This window comes from Staurois parvus, unplaced genomic scaffold, assembly GCF_062004578.1.
Source record: "Staurois parvus isolate SC_StPar_1 unplaced genomic scaffold, SC_StPar_1.0 ptg000097l, whole genome shotgun sequence".
Classification (NCBI taxonomy): domain Eukaryota; kingdom Metazoa; phylum Chordata; class Amphibia; order Anura; family Ranidae; genus Staurois; species Staurois parvus.
This window is the reverse complement of record NW_028317893.1, coordinates 5,226,337-5,239,431: the sequence shown is the minus strand read 5'-3', so window position 1 is coordinate 5,239,431 and position 13,095 is coordinate 5,226,337. Positions and strand designations below refer to the sequence as shown.

At 42.9% G+C, this 13,095-nt stretch overlaps 1 protein-coding gene across 2 annotated transcripts in view; it reads right to left on the bottom strand.

The window, feature by feature from the left end:
* The window catches only part of GNAL (G protein subunit alpha L), a 357,841-nt gene that overhangs the window by 16,150 nt on the left and 328,596 nt on the right, over positions 1-13,095 (bottom strand). For both annotated transcript variants that reach the window (XM_089671021.1, XM_089671023.1), the window contains exon 9: positions 5,054-5,174. In XM_089671021.1, the coding sequence (XP_089527147.1) occupies positions 5,054-5,174 (121 nt within the window). The remainder of the gene's footprint in view (positions 1-5,053; positions 5,175-13,095) is intronic.

Below are 13,095 nucleotides of genomic sequence, written 5' to 3'. Positions count from 1 at the left end.
CGATGGGGCACTATTCCTCCCACTGACACCAACGATGGGGCACTATTCCTCCCACTGACACCAGTGATGGGGCACTATTCCTCCCACTGACACCAGTGATGGGGCACTATTCCTCCCACTGACATCAGTGATGGGGCACTATTCCTCCCACTGATACCAATGATGGGGTACTATTCCTCCCACTGATACCAATGATGGGGCACTATTCCTCCCACTGACACCAACGATGGGGCACTATTCCTCCCACTGACACCAACGATGGGGCACTATTCCTCCCACTGACACCAACGATGGGGCACTATTCCTCCCACTGACACCAACGATGGGGCACTATTCCTCCCACTGACACCAGTGATGGGGCACTATTCCTCCCACTGACACCAGTGATGGGGCACTATTCCTCCCACTGACATCAGTGATGGGGCACTATTCCTCCCACTGATACCAATGATGGGGTACTATTCCTCCCACTGATACCAATGATGGGGCATTGGTATCAGTGCCCCATCACTGACATCAGTGATGGGGCACTATTCCTCCCACTGACACCAACGATGGGGCACTATTCCTCCCACTGATACCAATGATGGGGCACTATTCATCCCACTGACATCAGTGATGGGGCACTATTCCTCCCACTGACACCAATGATGGGGCACTATTCCTCCCACTGATACCAACGATGGGGCACTATTCCTCCCACTGATACCAACAATGGGGCACTATTCCTCCCACTGATACCAACAATGGGGCACTATTCATCCCACTGACATCAGTGATGGGGCACTACTCCTTCCACTGACACCAATGACGTGGCACTACTCCTCCCACTGCAAAATTACAGTTATGAAGTAGCAATGAAAATAATTTTATGGTTGGGGGTCACCACAACATGAGGAACTGTATTAAGGGGTCGCGGCATTAGAAAGGTTGAGAACCACTGTATTAGAGTATGGCCAACTTTACTCAAAAGGAGTCATGTTCATGAATGTCTGAGATTTGGCGAAAAACATAACACACCACAGCACACAACATTGCAGCTAAGCAGCTGATGTAATCTGGCTGAGATCAGCACAGCGATGAAGCAGTGAGCTTGGCTAATTGCACCGTATGGTCCCCATGTGCTTCTATGCATGCCTGACAATGTCGGGGCATGCTCCTCCCAGATCTGGACCAGGGCATCACTGAGCTCCTGGACAGTCTGAGGTGCAACCTGATGGTGTCGGATGGACTGCAACATGATAATCCAGAGGTGTTCTACTGGATTTAGGTCAGCGAGTGTGGGGGGCCATTCAATGGTATCAATTCCTTCATCCTCCAGAAAATGCCTGCATACTCTCACCACATGAAGTTGGGCATTGTTGTGCACCAGGAGGAAGCCAGGCCCCACTGCACCAGCAATAGGGTCTGACAATGGGTCCTAGGATTTCATCCCGATACCTTATGGCAGTCAGGGTGCCATTGTCTAGCCCAAGGGTCTCCAAACTTTCCAAACAAAGGGCCAGTTTACTGTCCTTCAAACTTTAGAGAGGCTGGATTGTGGCCAGTGGGAGAAGAATATGTCCTGGTGTCAGTGGGAGTAAACAATGCCCCATCATTGGTATTAGGGGAAGGAATAGTGTCCCATCATTGCTATTAGGGGGAAGAATAGTGTCCCATCTTTGGTTTCAATAAGAGAAATAGTGTCCCATCATTGTCAATAGAAGGAATAGTGCCCCATCATTGGTGTCAATGGGAGAAATAGAGCCCCATGATTTGTGTCAATAGGAGAAATACTGCCCCATGATTGGTGCCAATAGGAGAAATAGTGCCCCAGTGGCCTGCTGGAGGTAATTTTGTAGGGCTCTGGCATTGCTCATCCTGTACCTCCTTGCACAAAGGAGCAGATACCGGTCCTGCTGATGGGTTAAGGACCTTCTATGGCCCTGTCCAGCTCTCCTAGACTAACTGCCTGTCTCCTGGAATCTCCTCCATGCTCTTGAGACTGTCAGTGTCCTCCACCTGTAAAACCATTCCTGTTTTGGAGGTCATCTCATTGTTACCCATCTAGTGCACCTGTTGTTAATTTCATTAACACCAAAGCAGCTGAAACTGATTAACAACCCCCTCTGTTACTTAATGGACCAGATCAATATCCCAGGAGTTTAATTCACTTGATGCTATACTCTGATTAAAAAGTGTCCCTTTAATTTTTTTGAGCAGTGTATATATTTTATATACAGTGGGGCAAAAAAGTATTTAGTCAGCCACCAATTGTGCAAGTTCTCCCACTTAAAAAGATGAGAGAGGCCTGTAATTGGTATCATAGGTAGACCTCAACTATGAGAAACAAAATGAGAAAAAAGATCCAGACAATCACATTGGCTGATTTGGAAAGAATTTATTTGCAAATTATGGTGGAAAATAAGTATTTGGCCACCTATAAACAAGCAAGATTTCTGGCTCTCACAGACTTGTACCTTCTTCTTTAAGAGGCTCCTCTGTCCTGCACTCATTACCTGTATCAATGGCACCTGTTTGAACTTGTTATCAGTATAAAAGACACCTGTCCACAACCTCAAACAGTCACACTCCAAACTCCACTATGGTGAAGACTAAAGAGCTGTCGAAGGACACCAGAAACAAAATTGTAGACCTGCACCAGGCTGGGAAGACTGAATCTGCAATAGGCAAGCAGCTTGGTGTGAACAAATCAACTGTGGGAGCAATAATTAGAAAATGGAAGACATACCAGACCACTGATAATCTCCCTCAATCTGGGGCTCCATGCAAGATCTCACGCCGTGGGGTCAAAATGATCACAAGAACGGTGAGCAAAAAACCCAGGACCACACGGGGGGACCTAGTGAATGACCTGCAGAGAGCTGGGACCAACGTAACAAAGGCTACCATCAGAAACACATTACGCCGCCAGGGACTCGGATCCTGCAGTGCCAGACGTGTTCCCCTGCTTAAGCCAGTACATGTCCGGGTCCGTCTGAAGTTTGCTAGAGAGCATTTGGATGATCCAGAAGAGGATTGGGAGAATGTCATATGGTCAGATGAAACCAAAATAGAACTGTTTGGTAGAGACACAACTCGTCGTGTTTGGAGGAGAGAGAATGCTGAGTTGCATCCAAAGAACACCATACCTACTGTGAAGCATGGGGGTGGCAACATCATGCTTTGGGGCTGTTTCTCCACAAAGGGACCAGGACGACTGATTCATGTACAGGACAGAATGAATGTGGCCATGTATCGTGAGATTTTGAGTGCAAACCTCCTTCCATCAGCAAGGGCATTGAAGATGAAACGTGGCTGGGTCTTCCAACATGACAATGATCCCAAACATACCGCCCGGGCAACGAAGGAGCGGCTTCGTAAGAAGCATTTCAAGGTCCTGGAGTGGCCTAGCCAGTCTCCAGATCTCAACCCCATAGAAAACCTTTGGAGGGAGTTGAAAGTCCGTGTTGCCCAGCGACAGCCCCAAAACATCACTGCTCTAGAGGAGATCTGCATGGAGGAATGGGCCAACATACCAGCAACAGTGTGTGCCAACCTTGTGAAGACTTACAGGAAACGTTTGACCTCTATCATTGCCAACAAAGGATATATAACAAAGTATTGAGATGAACTTTTGATATTGACCAAATACTTATTTTCCACCGTAATTTGTAAATAAATTCTTTCCAAATCAGCCAATGTGATTGTCTGGATTTTGTTTCTCATTTTGTCTCTCATAGTTGAGGTCTACCTATGATGCCAATTACAGGCCTCTCTCATCTTTTTAAGTGGGAGAACTTGCACAATTGGTGGCTGACTAAATACTTTTTAGCCCCACTGTACCTGTGCACATAAACTCTGCTTACACCAGCAGCAGCATTATGCTGGTGGGTTTTCCTTTAACCTGTTTGAGTCAGCTAACCAGGACAACCTGTAGAAAATCATAACAATTTATATGAGGTCTTCAAAATAAAATAAACACACAATTTATTATTCGTTAATGTGACTGGATTGGCCAAGGGGCTGCATACTTCTGCAAGCTAAAATACTTTCCTGTGAACTGCAATCATTTCCCTTGTTAGAAAGTCCTCAGGATTCGATTATCTGAGGTCTGCTGACACCAAGTGGCCAAACAGCAAACTGCAACCTTTTCTGTTACATTTTAGATCTCACGCATAAAAAAAATGCATTCAATTTTATTGTCTCAAGAATTCCTGACTACAGTTTCTAAAATGACCGACTAGACAGGAAGGGGTTTATTTACTAAAGCTGGGGAATGCAAAATCAGGCTCGCTTCTGCATAGAAACCAATCAGCTTCCAGGTTTTATTGCCAAAGCTTAATTGAACAAGCTGAGGTTAGAAGCTGATTGGTTAGAAGCTGAAGTGAGCCTAATTGTGAACTCTCTAGCTTTAGTAAGTAAACCCCAAAGTGTCAAGTACAGTCTGGGTTGAAAGTGAAGCATTGCTAGCAAGGTCATACTTACTTCATCAAGTAGACACACCCAGGCCATAGTTTGAAACACGCTGAGTTTGCATTCACCTTGTTATTGGGGAGGGGGTTTCTAGTTCACCCAAATATTTAGCCAATCCATTCTTGATATACAAAAGACAGCTTGTAAGTTTGTATATCTTGCAGGTTTATACCATATCTTTTAAATACTAATCCCTCCTGAATGGTCCACCTTGGGCTACAGACACCCTCTGCATAGAGTTTGTGCACTCTGCTCATATTAGCATGTTTTCATACTCCAATTTTCTTCTCAAATACAAATATAATTGCGGACAAACTGGCATCCAACCAGACAGGCCCTGTGAGTGTGACAAGGACATTAGGTCTCTTCTCGGGCAAGGCCTGTACCAATGGTTTTGTGAGTGCCTTATAATTATGGGAAACAAACCTGACTTAACTTAGAACTGGGACTTTTGTTTTATGTAGGTCAACGCCACTGACCTGATGATATCCTGTTCATTTAAGTATTCCAGGTCCCCAACTAAATACTATGAAAAGATTATCTGTGTGTGAGACCCTGGAAGTGCCCAGGTGATCCTAAAGGAATCTTTTCACTATACCTGTTGTTCCAGATACTTTTGAACAGGTCCAGTGCTTCTCGTAGTCTGTTTGTGTTATTGTCTTCCCGTATGACCATATTGTAGCTGCTACTGGCAACTACAAAAATGATAGCTGTGACATCTAGAAGAGAACAGAAAGATACAATTTGTCATTTACCAGCATCATTTACATAAAAGCAAACCGGGTGTCTACACCTATTGAAGTGCACCCATTAGTTCTGAGCACCACAGATGTTTTTTCAAGGACTAAGATATTGGAACAGCTTATAATGTTACAAAGTGCCAAAATGTTTGCCCAAGTGTTAAAAATGAATTGTGTTGATAATTCACTGTCACGTAAAATGAATAAAATCAGCAGTGCCAAAAATGTCATACAAGGTCAGCCTTGTGTAACCACACTCTAGAAGTATAAAGCACACTATATTTTAAAATGCCCTAAAACTCAAATATGTATTTTTCACTTAAGCAGGACATGTTGCTATTAAAAATAATTAATTGTATATACAAAACAAACATCCATAAAAAGTCATCTTTTCTAGAATATTGTCCAGCCTCAAGAACTGGCAACAAGGAGTTAGACATTTTAGATATACATAAATGTACAATTAGTTGCAAAAAGACACGGTGAGAACTTAGAAAATGTCTGGATTTCTGCACATTTGGCTTCTACGGACTATTAGATTTTAATCTTTCTCATAATAAAAACAAAATCAGAATGATCTGACAGACTCACAGATTTTACATACAGTATGTCCATAAAATGAGTCATGTGGGGCAATGAACTAAAACTGGATAGCTCTTTGTCATTACAAATAAAAAATATATATTCTGAGCACTAGGTGGAGATATATGCCGTCCTGAAATTTACACAAGAACACTAACCGATACAATAGGAACACACTGTACAAAATTACTGCACAGCTTATAAAAAGTTATGGAGAAGGGGACTCAAAGAAACAATTTCTAAATCATCCTGAACCACAGAGTGACCAAATGTGAAAAAAAACCTGGAGTTTTCGACTTACCTTAAAGTGTTACTAAACCCAGGACCCTGCATTCACTATATCTGGTCTCCCACAGTACACAGAACATGGAAATGCAATTATTTTAGTAAATATAAACTGCTAAATACCTTTTTTCATCAGCAGTTAGAGCAGTCTTGTGACTTCTATCAGTGTCCAGCAGAGCGCATGCTAAAACTTGTAAGAAAAGTTTCCATTCTGCTCTAGGTGGATGTAGAACCCCTGACCTCTGTCTGGACAGTGCTGATTGGCCCTGTGCTGACCACATGCACTTTCCCAAGAAAAAAACCCAAAAACTTCTCTAGCAATACACACTACACTGAGCATGTGCAGAGTGACTCCACATGATATGTCTTATCAGGAGATAAGAGGGGGACAATGGAAGAAGGGGAGGATCAGAGAAGTCAGGGTCAAACAGCGTTTTTACACAATGCAGAGGATTAACCCCTTAGGTTGCACAGTGAGCAAAACAAGCATGATTTACTGCATATACAGACTGATTTTACTGTTGTGGGCTTAGTAACACTTGAAAGTATTCCCTGCATTGAAGTACAAAATATTCTACTGCCTTTTCCTCCCTCTCCCCCCAAAAACTTCCTAAGTACCTGAGCCTTCTCTTGATCCAGCGCTGTGCCCATCTACAGAAAGCAACCAAAGGGTTTGCTATGGGGGCACACACAAAAGAGGAATGGGCAATGCCAGTGGGGGACCCTAGAAGAGGAGGTGAGAGGCTGCTCTGTGCAATACCATTGTACAGAGCAGGTAAGTATACACCCTGTTCCAAATTATTATGCAAATGACATTTTTCTCATTTACCTAAATAATTGATGTAAATAACAGTCAGCATAATTCTCATGTTATCAACTATTAAGGGTACAATTCAAATTTTATTGAACAAACCTCCTAATGATAACAGTAGTTTTTTAAAACATAAAACACTTCCAATGCACTGTTCCAAATTATTACCCACAGTAAGTTTCAAAACATTTTATAGGTTGTAAAGAACTGAAAATTGTCATTTGTTGTGTTTGCAGCATATTTACTGAAATTAAAAGCTATTTCAATCAAACTTTTAACAACATTTTAACTTTTTAAATATTTTAACAGGTCACGTTACATTGTAACATAGGAACCCTTATTTGATAGCAGCTTCACAAGTCTTGCATCCATTGAACTTGTGAGTTTTTGGACAGTTTCTGCTTGAATTTGTTTGCAAGATGTCAGAATAGCCTCCCAGAGCTGCTGTTTGGATGTAAACTGCCTCCCACCCTCATAGATCTTTTGCTTGAGGATGCTCTAAAGGTTCTCAATAGGATTGAGGTCAGGGGAGGATGGAGGTCACACCATGACTTTCCCTCCTTTTATCCCCATAGCAGCCATTGATGCAGAGGTATTCTTTGCAGCATTAGATGGTGCATTGTCATGCATGAAGATGATTTTATTACAGAAAGCATAGTTCTTCCTTCTGTACCAGGGAAGAAAGTGGTCAGTTATAAACTCCACATACTTTGTAGAGGTCATCTTTACACCTTCGGGGACCCTAAAGGGGCCGACCAGCTCTGTTCCCATGATTCCGGCCCAAAACATGACTCCACCACCGCCTTGCTGACGTTGCAGCCTTGTTGAAACAGGGTGGCCGTCCACCAACCATCCACTACTCCATCCATCTGGACCATCCAGGGTTGCATGGCACTCATCAGTGAACAGGACTGTTAGTCTTTGAAAATTAGTGAAAATTAGTCTTCAAGTATTAGTCTTCTTCCCAATGCAGCTGTTTCTGCTTGTGAGCATTGGTTAGTGGTGGCCGAATACAAGGTTTATGCACAGTTGCAAGACTCTGGAGGACTCTACACCTTGATGTCCATGGGACTCCAGAGACACCAGCAGCTATTTTAGCAGCTGCTCTCTTGATCCGATGCATGGATCTGGCAGAAATCTCCCTCAAGGTGCCTTTATCTGCACGAACCCGTCTGTGCTCTGAATCAGCCACAAATCTCTTGATAGTGCGATGATCACACTTAAGTTTTCGTGAAATATCTAATGTTTTCATACCTCGTCCAAGGCATTGAACTATTTCACTCTTTTTGGCAGCAGAGAGATCCTTTTTCTTCCCCATATTGCTTTAAAATGGTGCTCTGCTTAATAATGTGGAACACCGTCCTTTAGTAGTTTTTCCTTAAATTGGGCTCACCTGCCAATCTAATTATCACAGGTGTCCGAGATTGTTTTCAGTGATCAAAAGAGCCCTGACACACAATGCTCTCCATTAGTTAAACTGAAAAACAAAATATTTCATCTTTGTGACACTTAAATAGAATATGCATAATAATTTGGAACAGGGTGTAAACCTCTTTTTTATTTTAGGAACAAAAAATGACTTGCAATCACTTTAAAATTCTGTGAGTACATTATAAATTGTGGAGTACATTATGGGACATAGGAGAATTTGTTAAGTACACAGTGATATTCAGCTGTCTTCAGGAGAATGGACACTGGCAAACAAGAGCTGTAAGAACAGGTCAGAATAACCCCTCCACCTCTCAGCATGCCTCAATTTTCTAGCAAGCAAAAATAAGAGTGGATCATAAGAAACAGGAAAGGGTACCATGAATCATTCCAAGAGAAGGATTTTACGGTAAGGCAAATATTCTATTTTCTTAACTGTATAAATTGTGACACTAGAGAAGTAGTCAGGTACATAGGGATGTCCCTACGTAGCCCCACCTAAGGGTGCACCATACAGTCAAAGAAGGCCAATGTGACTACAAAATCCAGCAGCTTATTGGGGGGGGGGGGGGGGGGAGAGTCATCAGATTACAGAGCTGCCTCAAGAAACTTATGATTAAAGTCAGCATCAGCTAAGGACTTAGACATCCATCTACATGAACCTGTGAACACAAGACCAGGTGGCAACCTTACAAAGACGCCTGATGCTGAAAAGCAAAAAAGGCACTGACTGACCTAGAAGAGACCCGTAACAGGAAATGAACAGACTTTGTACCTGGGAGAACAAGCTTGAATGATAAATTTTGCCTTTTATGGACACCTTCAGAATGTACAAAAAGAGTCGGACTATCATAGGGAAGCTGTATCTGAGAGATAATCTGAACAGCATATAACACATCCAGGCTTGGAACTCAGAAAACCTAGTCTTGGTGTAGCACAAGAAATGTTTCCTTACAAGACCGCTAATTCAGAAACCCTCCGCATGGAAGTAATGGCAATGGGAAAAGCAACATTGTAAGTAAGGGTAGAGAAATATCCCTATTAAGCTTAAAGACTGAAACCCAATGGAGTCACTGGGGAACCCACAGGAAGAATAATGTAAGTGACACAAAGCCTTCACTAAGGAGTGCGAATCAAGCAGTCTCTGGAGAAAAAAAACTTGACCTTTGATAAGGCCAAAAGCTGTTCCAGACTAGACTGGAGAAAAGACAGGATTTGTCCCATGGAGTACTTTTGGGGTTGACACTTTTTTGCCTCGCACCAAGAGAAATATGCTTTCTAGGTGCAATGGTACTTTACTGGAAGTCGATTCCTAGCTTTCAAGAGCATAGGGATAACCACAGTCCCTCAGAACCTGGGCTTCAACAGGCCTTCATTGCCAGTAATCTGAGAAGCAAGGTGACAATTCAATCATTACAGCAGAAGATCCAGACGAACTGGGAGGACCCACTGAGAGCCTGCCAGAAGTCTGACAAGGTCCAAGTACTACGTTCTTCTGGCCAGTTCAATGAAATGAAAATCAGGGGAATACCCTACATCTCGATCGTGCGAAGTAGATGAGAGAGAAACTTAAGAGCAGGGAAGGCATAGATCAGACTGAACTGATCCCAGAGTCACCAGAGCATTCACTGCAAAGGATGCAGAGGATCCCTGGACCTGGGGACCACCTTGGTCAGTTTGTTGTTAAACCTGAAAGTCTGCAACATAGTTCTACAAACAACTCAAAGTGAATAGACCACACTCCTGAGTCCATACATTGATGACTGGGAAAGTCTGCATGCCAACTGTCCATGTCTGAATGTGCATGTCAAACAGCACCACAATGTGCTATTCTGCTGAAGTCAGAATTTGTTGGCTTCTCGTTCAGCTGCGAGGCTTCTAGTTCCCCCTTGATGGTTGACGTATGCCACTATTGTGGCACTGAACAACTGAATCTGGGTTGGATGATCTTGCAGTGGAGAGATCCAGGACTGCAGGACAACCTTTGATCTCCAGGATACCGATTAGGAGAAAAGCTTTTCCTGGCGACAAACTACTTGTACTTCTCCCCAGCCTGATAGGCTGACATCTCTCATTAGAACCTTTCTAGACCAGTGGGAGGAAGGGCTTCCTCAACTCCAGTGCTGGACTCATAACCCACTATGTCAGGGAAAGTCTGGTACTGCAGGTCACGAGACTGAGCTCTCCTGTTTCATGCAGCTAGCATGTTACGTTGCAACATTCTGGAGTAGAATTGGGCATATGGGGCTGCATAGGTAGTGTACAGACCAAAGGGAAGAGTAAAAAATGTGTAATGTTGCAATCTCACTGTAAAACAGTACCTCTTGGTACATTGGGTACATGTAAGTAGTCATCCTTAAGGTCAACAGAAGCTTGGAGTCCCTCCCCCCCTTCAGATACAGTATAGGCTAGATGTCCCTCTTCTCCTTGGGAACAATGAAAAACTTTGAACAGAAGTCTTGGAACCATTTTTTTAAACAGCAATGACCTCCTGCGAGATGAGCGATTTGCACGTCTGCCAGTCTGTGCAGGGACATTGGTAAGTGTGACAACATGAAGCAGAGTGGAGGTAGAGACCAAAATTCCAGCTTGTAGCCTTCTAGATACCATGCTCTAGATCCAAACATCCTAATCATCTTAGAACAAAATGGCTGCAAAGACCATCTTTGAAACCTGGGGGTGTTCTTCATTACGAGGAGGACTTGTTTGTGTAACTGGAGGACTTGGAGGTCTAGACCCTAAGACAGAACAGAGTACACAATGCCTTGAAAGCCTGGAAGAAAACAAATAAACCCTTCGTAGGCTCAGAAGAAGCGGTTTCCCAGACGGAAATTTTACTTTCTTTCTGAAGAAAGAATACTTTTCCAGGGATTTGCCAAAGAGACACTTTCCATCAGAGTGCATATGCAGTGCTTCTTGCACTTAAGTTCAGCAGACCATGAAGTACACCAGAGGGTCCTCCACGAGTATAGCGAAAGAAATCTCATTCTGGATATTTGACAAATAATATCCCATAGCTCATCAATGCAATGGAGCAGGATCATAAGCAAGAGCTTCAGTTGTTGGAAGACATAAGGATCGATCAGGATAGAACCAGGATTCCGAGACACGCCCTTGGACAAGACAGCTAAAGTCTGGCAGATCAACATGGCTACAATTACAGGTTTCAGGGCAGGCCTGCAAAAGGTCTTGAAAAGGGCTTCCAGCCTTTTATTCACAGGGTCTTTAAAGTGGTTGTAAAGGCTGAAGGCTTTTAACATTCATGCATTCTCTGCATTAAGGTAAAAAAAAAAACGTTCTATTGTCAGCTCTCCCCTCCAGTTACCTGATCAAGATCTCATTCCAGTGCTGTACCCCAGAGAAGCAGCACTGCTCTCTCCCTCCTCAATGGACTCAGTGAGAGCAACAAGAGCCAATTGCTCCTGCTGCTGTCAATCAAATCAGTGATGAGGGAGCAGGGGGCTGGGCCAAACTGCACTGTGTGTGTCTATAGACACTCATAGCCCAGCTTGGGGTCAAGCCTGCATATGTGCCCTATATGAAGCAGTTTCCTGGTGGTACACGGAGAAGAGGAGGAGCCAGGAGTTCTGGCGAGGGACCCTAGAAGAGGAGAATCGGGGCTGCTCTGTGCAAGATCATTGCACAGAGCAGGCAATTATGATATGTTTGTTAATTAAAAAAAAAACCTTACAATTACTTTAAATATTGGGTTATCGTTTACAGGAATGGTTTAACTTTTTAGCCTAGATAGCTGGGTCCACAACAAAGACAATCCACTTTTTTTAGGAACCGCAAAAGGGCTTGGGAAGGGTGAAGATTTCTATGAAGACAATTCCGGTGTGGTCTTGGACTTATTGTGCTCTTCAGACGTTTTTCTTTTGCATATAAACATATAGAACTGATGTGGTGTTACCTGAAACAGGCGGCTCATGCAAAGCAACCTAAAATAGAGATGAGCTAAAACTGTTTTGTACATTAGAAGGCCAAAAAAAACTTCAAACCTCTTTCGCCGTCCTAACCTAAAAAGTTTCCATTTAACTAAAAGTAAAGGTAACTTGCTTTTTCAATCAAGAACTTTTGTCTCTGGTGTCCTTTGACAGCTCTTTAGTCTTGCCCATGGTAGTAGTTGGCATCTGACTGTGGGGTGGACAGGTGTCTTTAAAGAGCTCAGACAGATGCTACTAAGTTAGATTAATGAGTGGAGTAGAGGTGGACTTTTTAAAGGCACAGTAACAGGTCTTTGAGAGCCAGAATTCTTGCTGTTTCTTATGTTCAGCAGTGCAAGACAAATAAATTCTTTAAAAATCATACAATGTGATTTCCTGAATTTTTTTTTAATTCTGTCTCTCAGAGTGGGAATGCACCTACAATGTGAATTTCAGACCCCTCCATGATTTCTAAGTGGGAGAACTTGCAAAATCGCAGGGTGTTCAAATACTTCTGTTCCTCACTGTACATCACCAAAATGTATCCAGCATTTTGCAGTGCCTTGTCTTTCTTATGACTTCGATGAGGGTCAGATCACATTTGAAGTCAATTACTGCACAATATCCTCACTTTTTAAGTGTGTGTGTAGATATAGTATGTACAGTGGATATAAAAATCTACACAAAAGTTTGTTGTTCAACTGAGTTGCACAGTTTATAGGTTACATTAACGGTGGAAAAAGTTCTGAAATTATTTATCTGATTTTCTTACATCACAGAAACCTGACATTTTAAGAGCGGTGTGTAGACCTTTTATATCCACTATATATATCTATATATGCTCACACACATACACTTGTGTATTGTA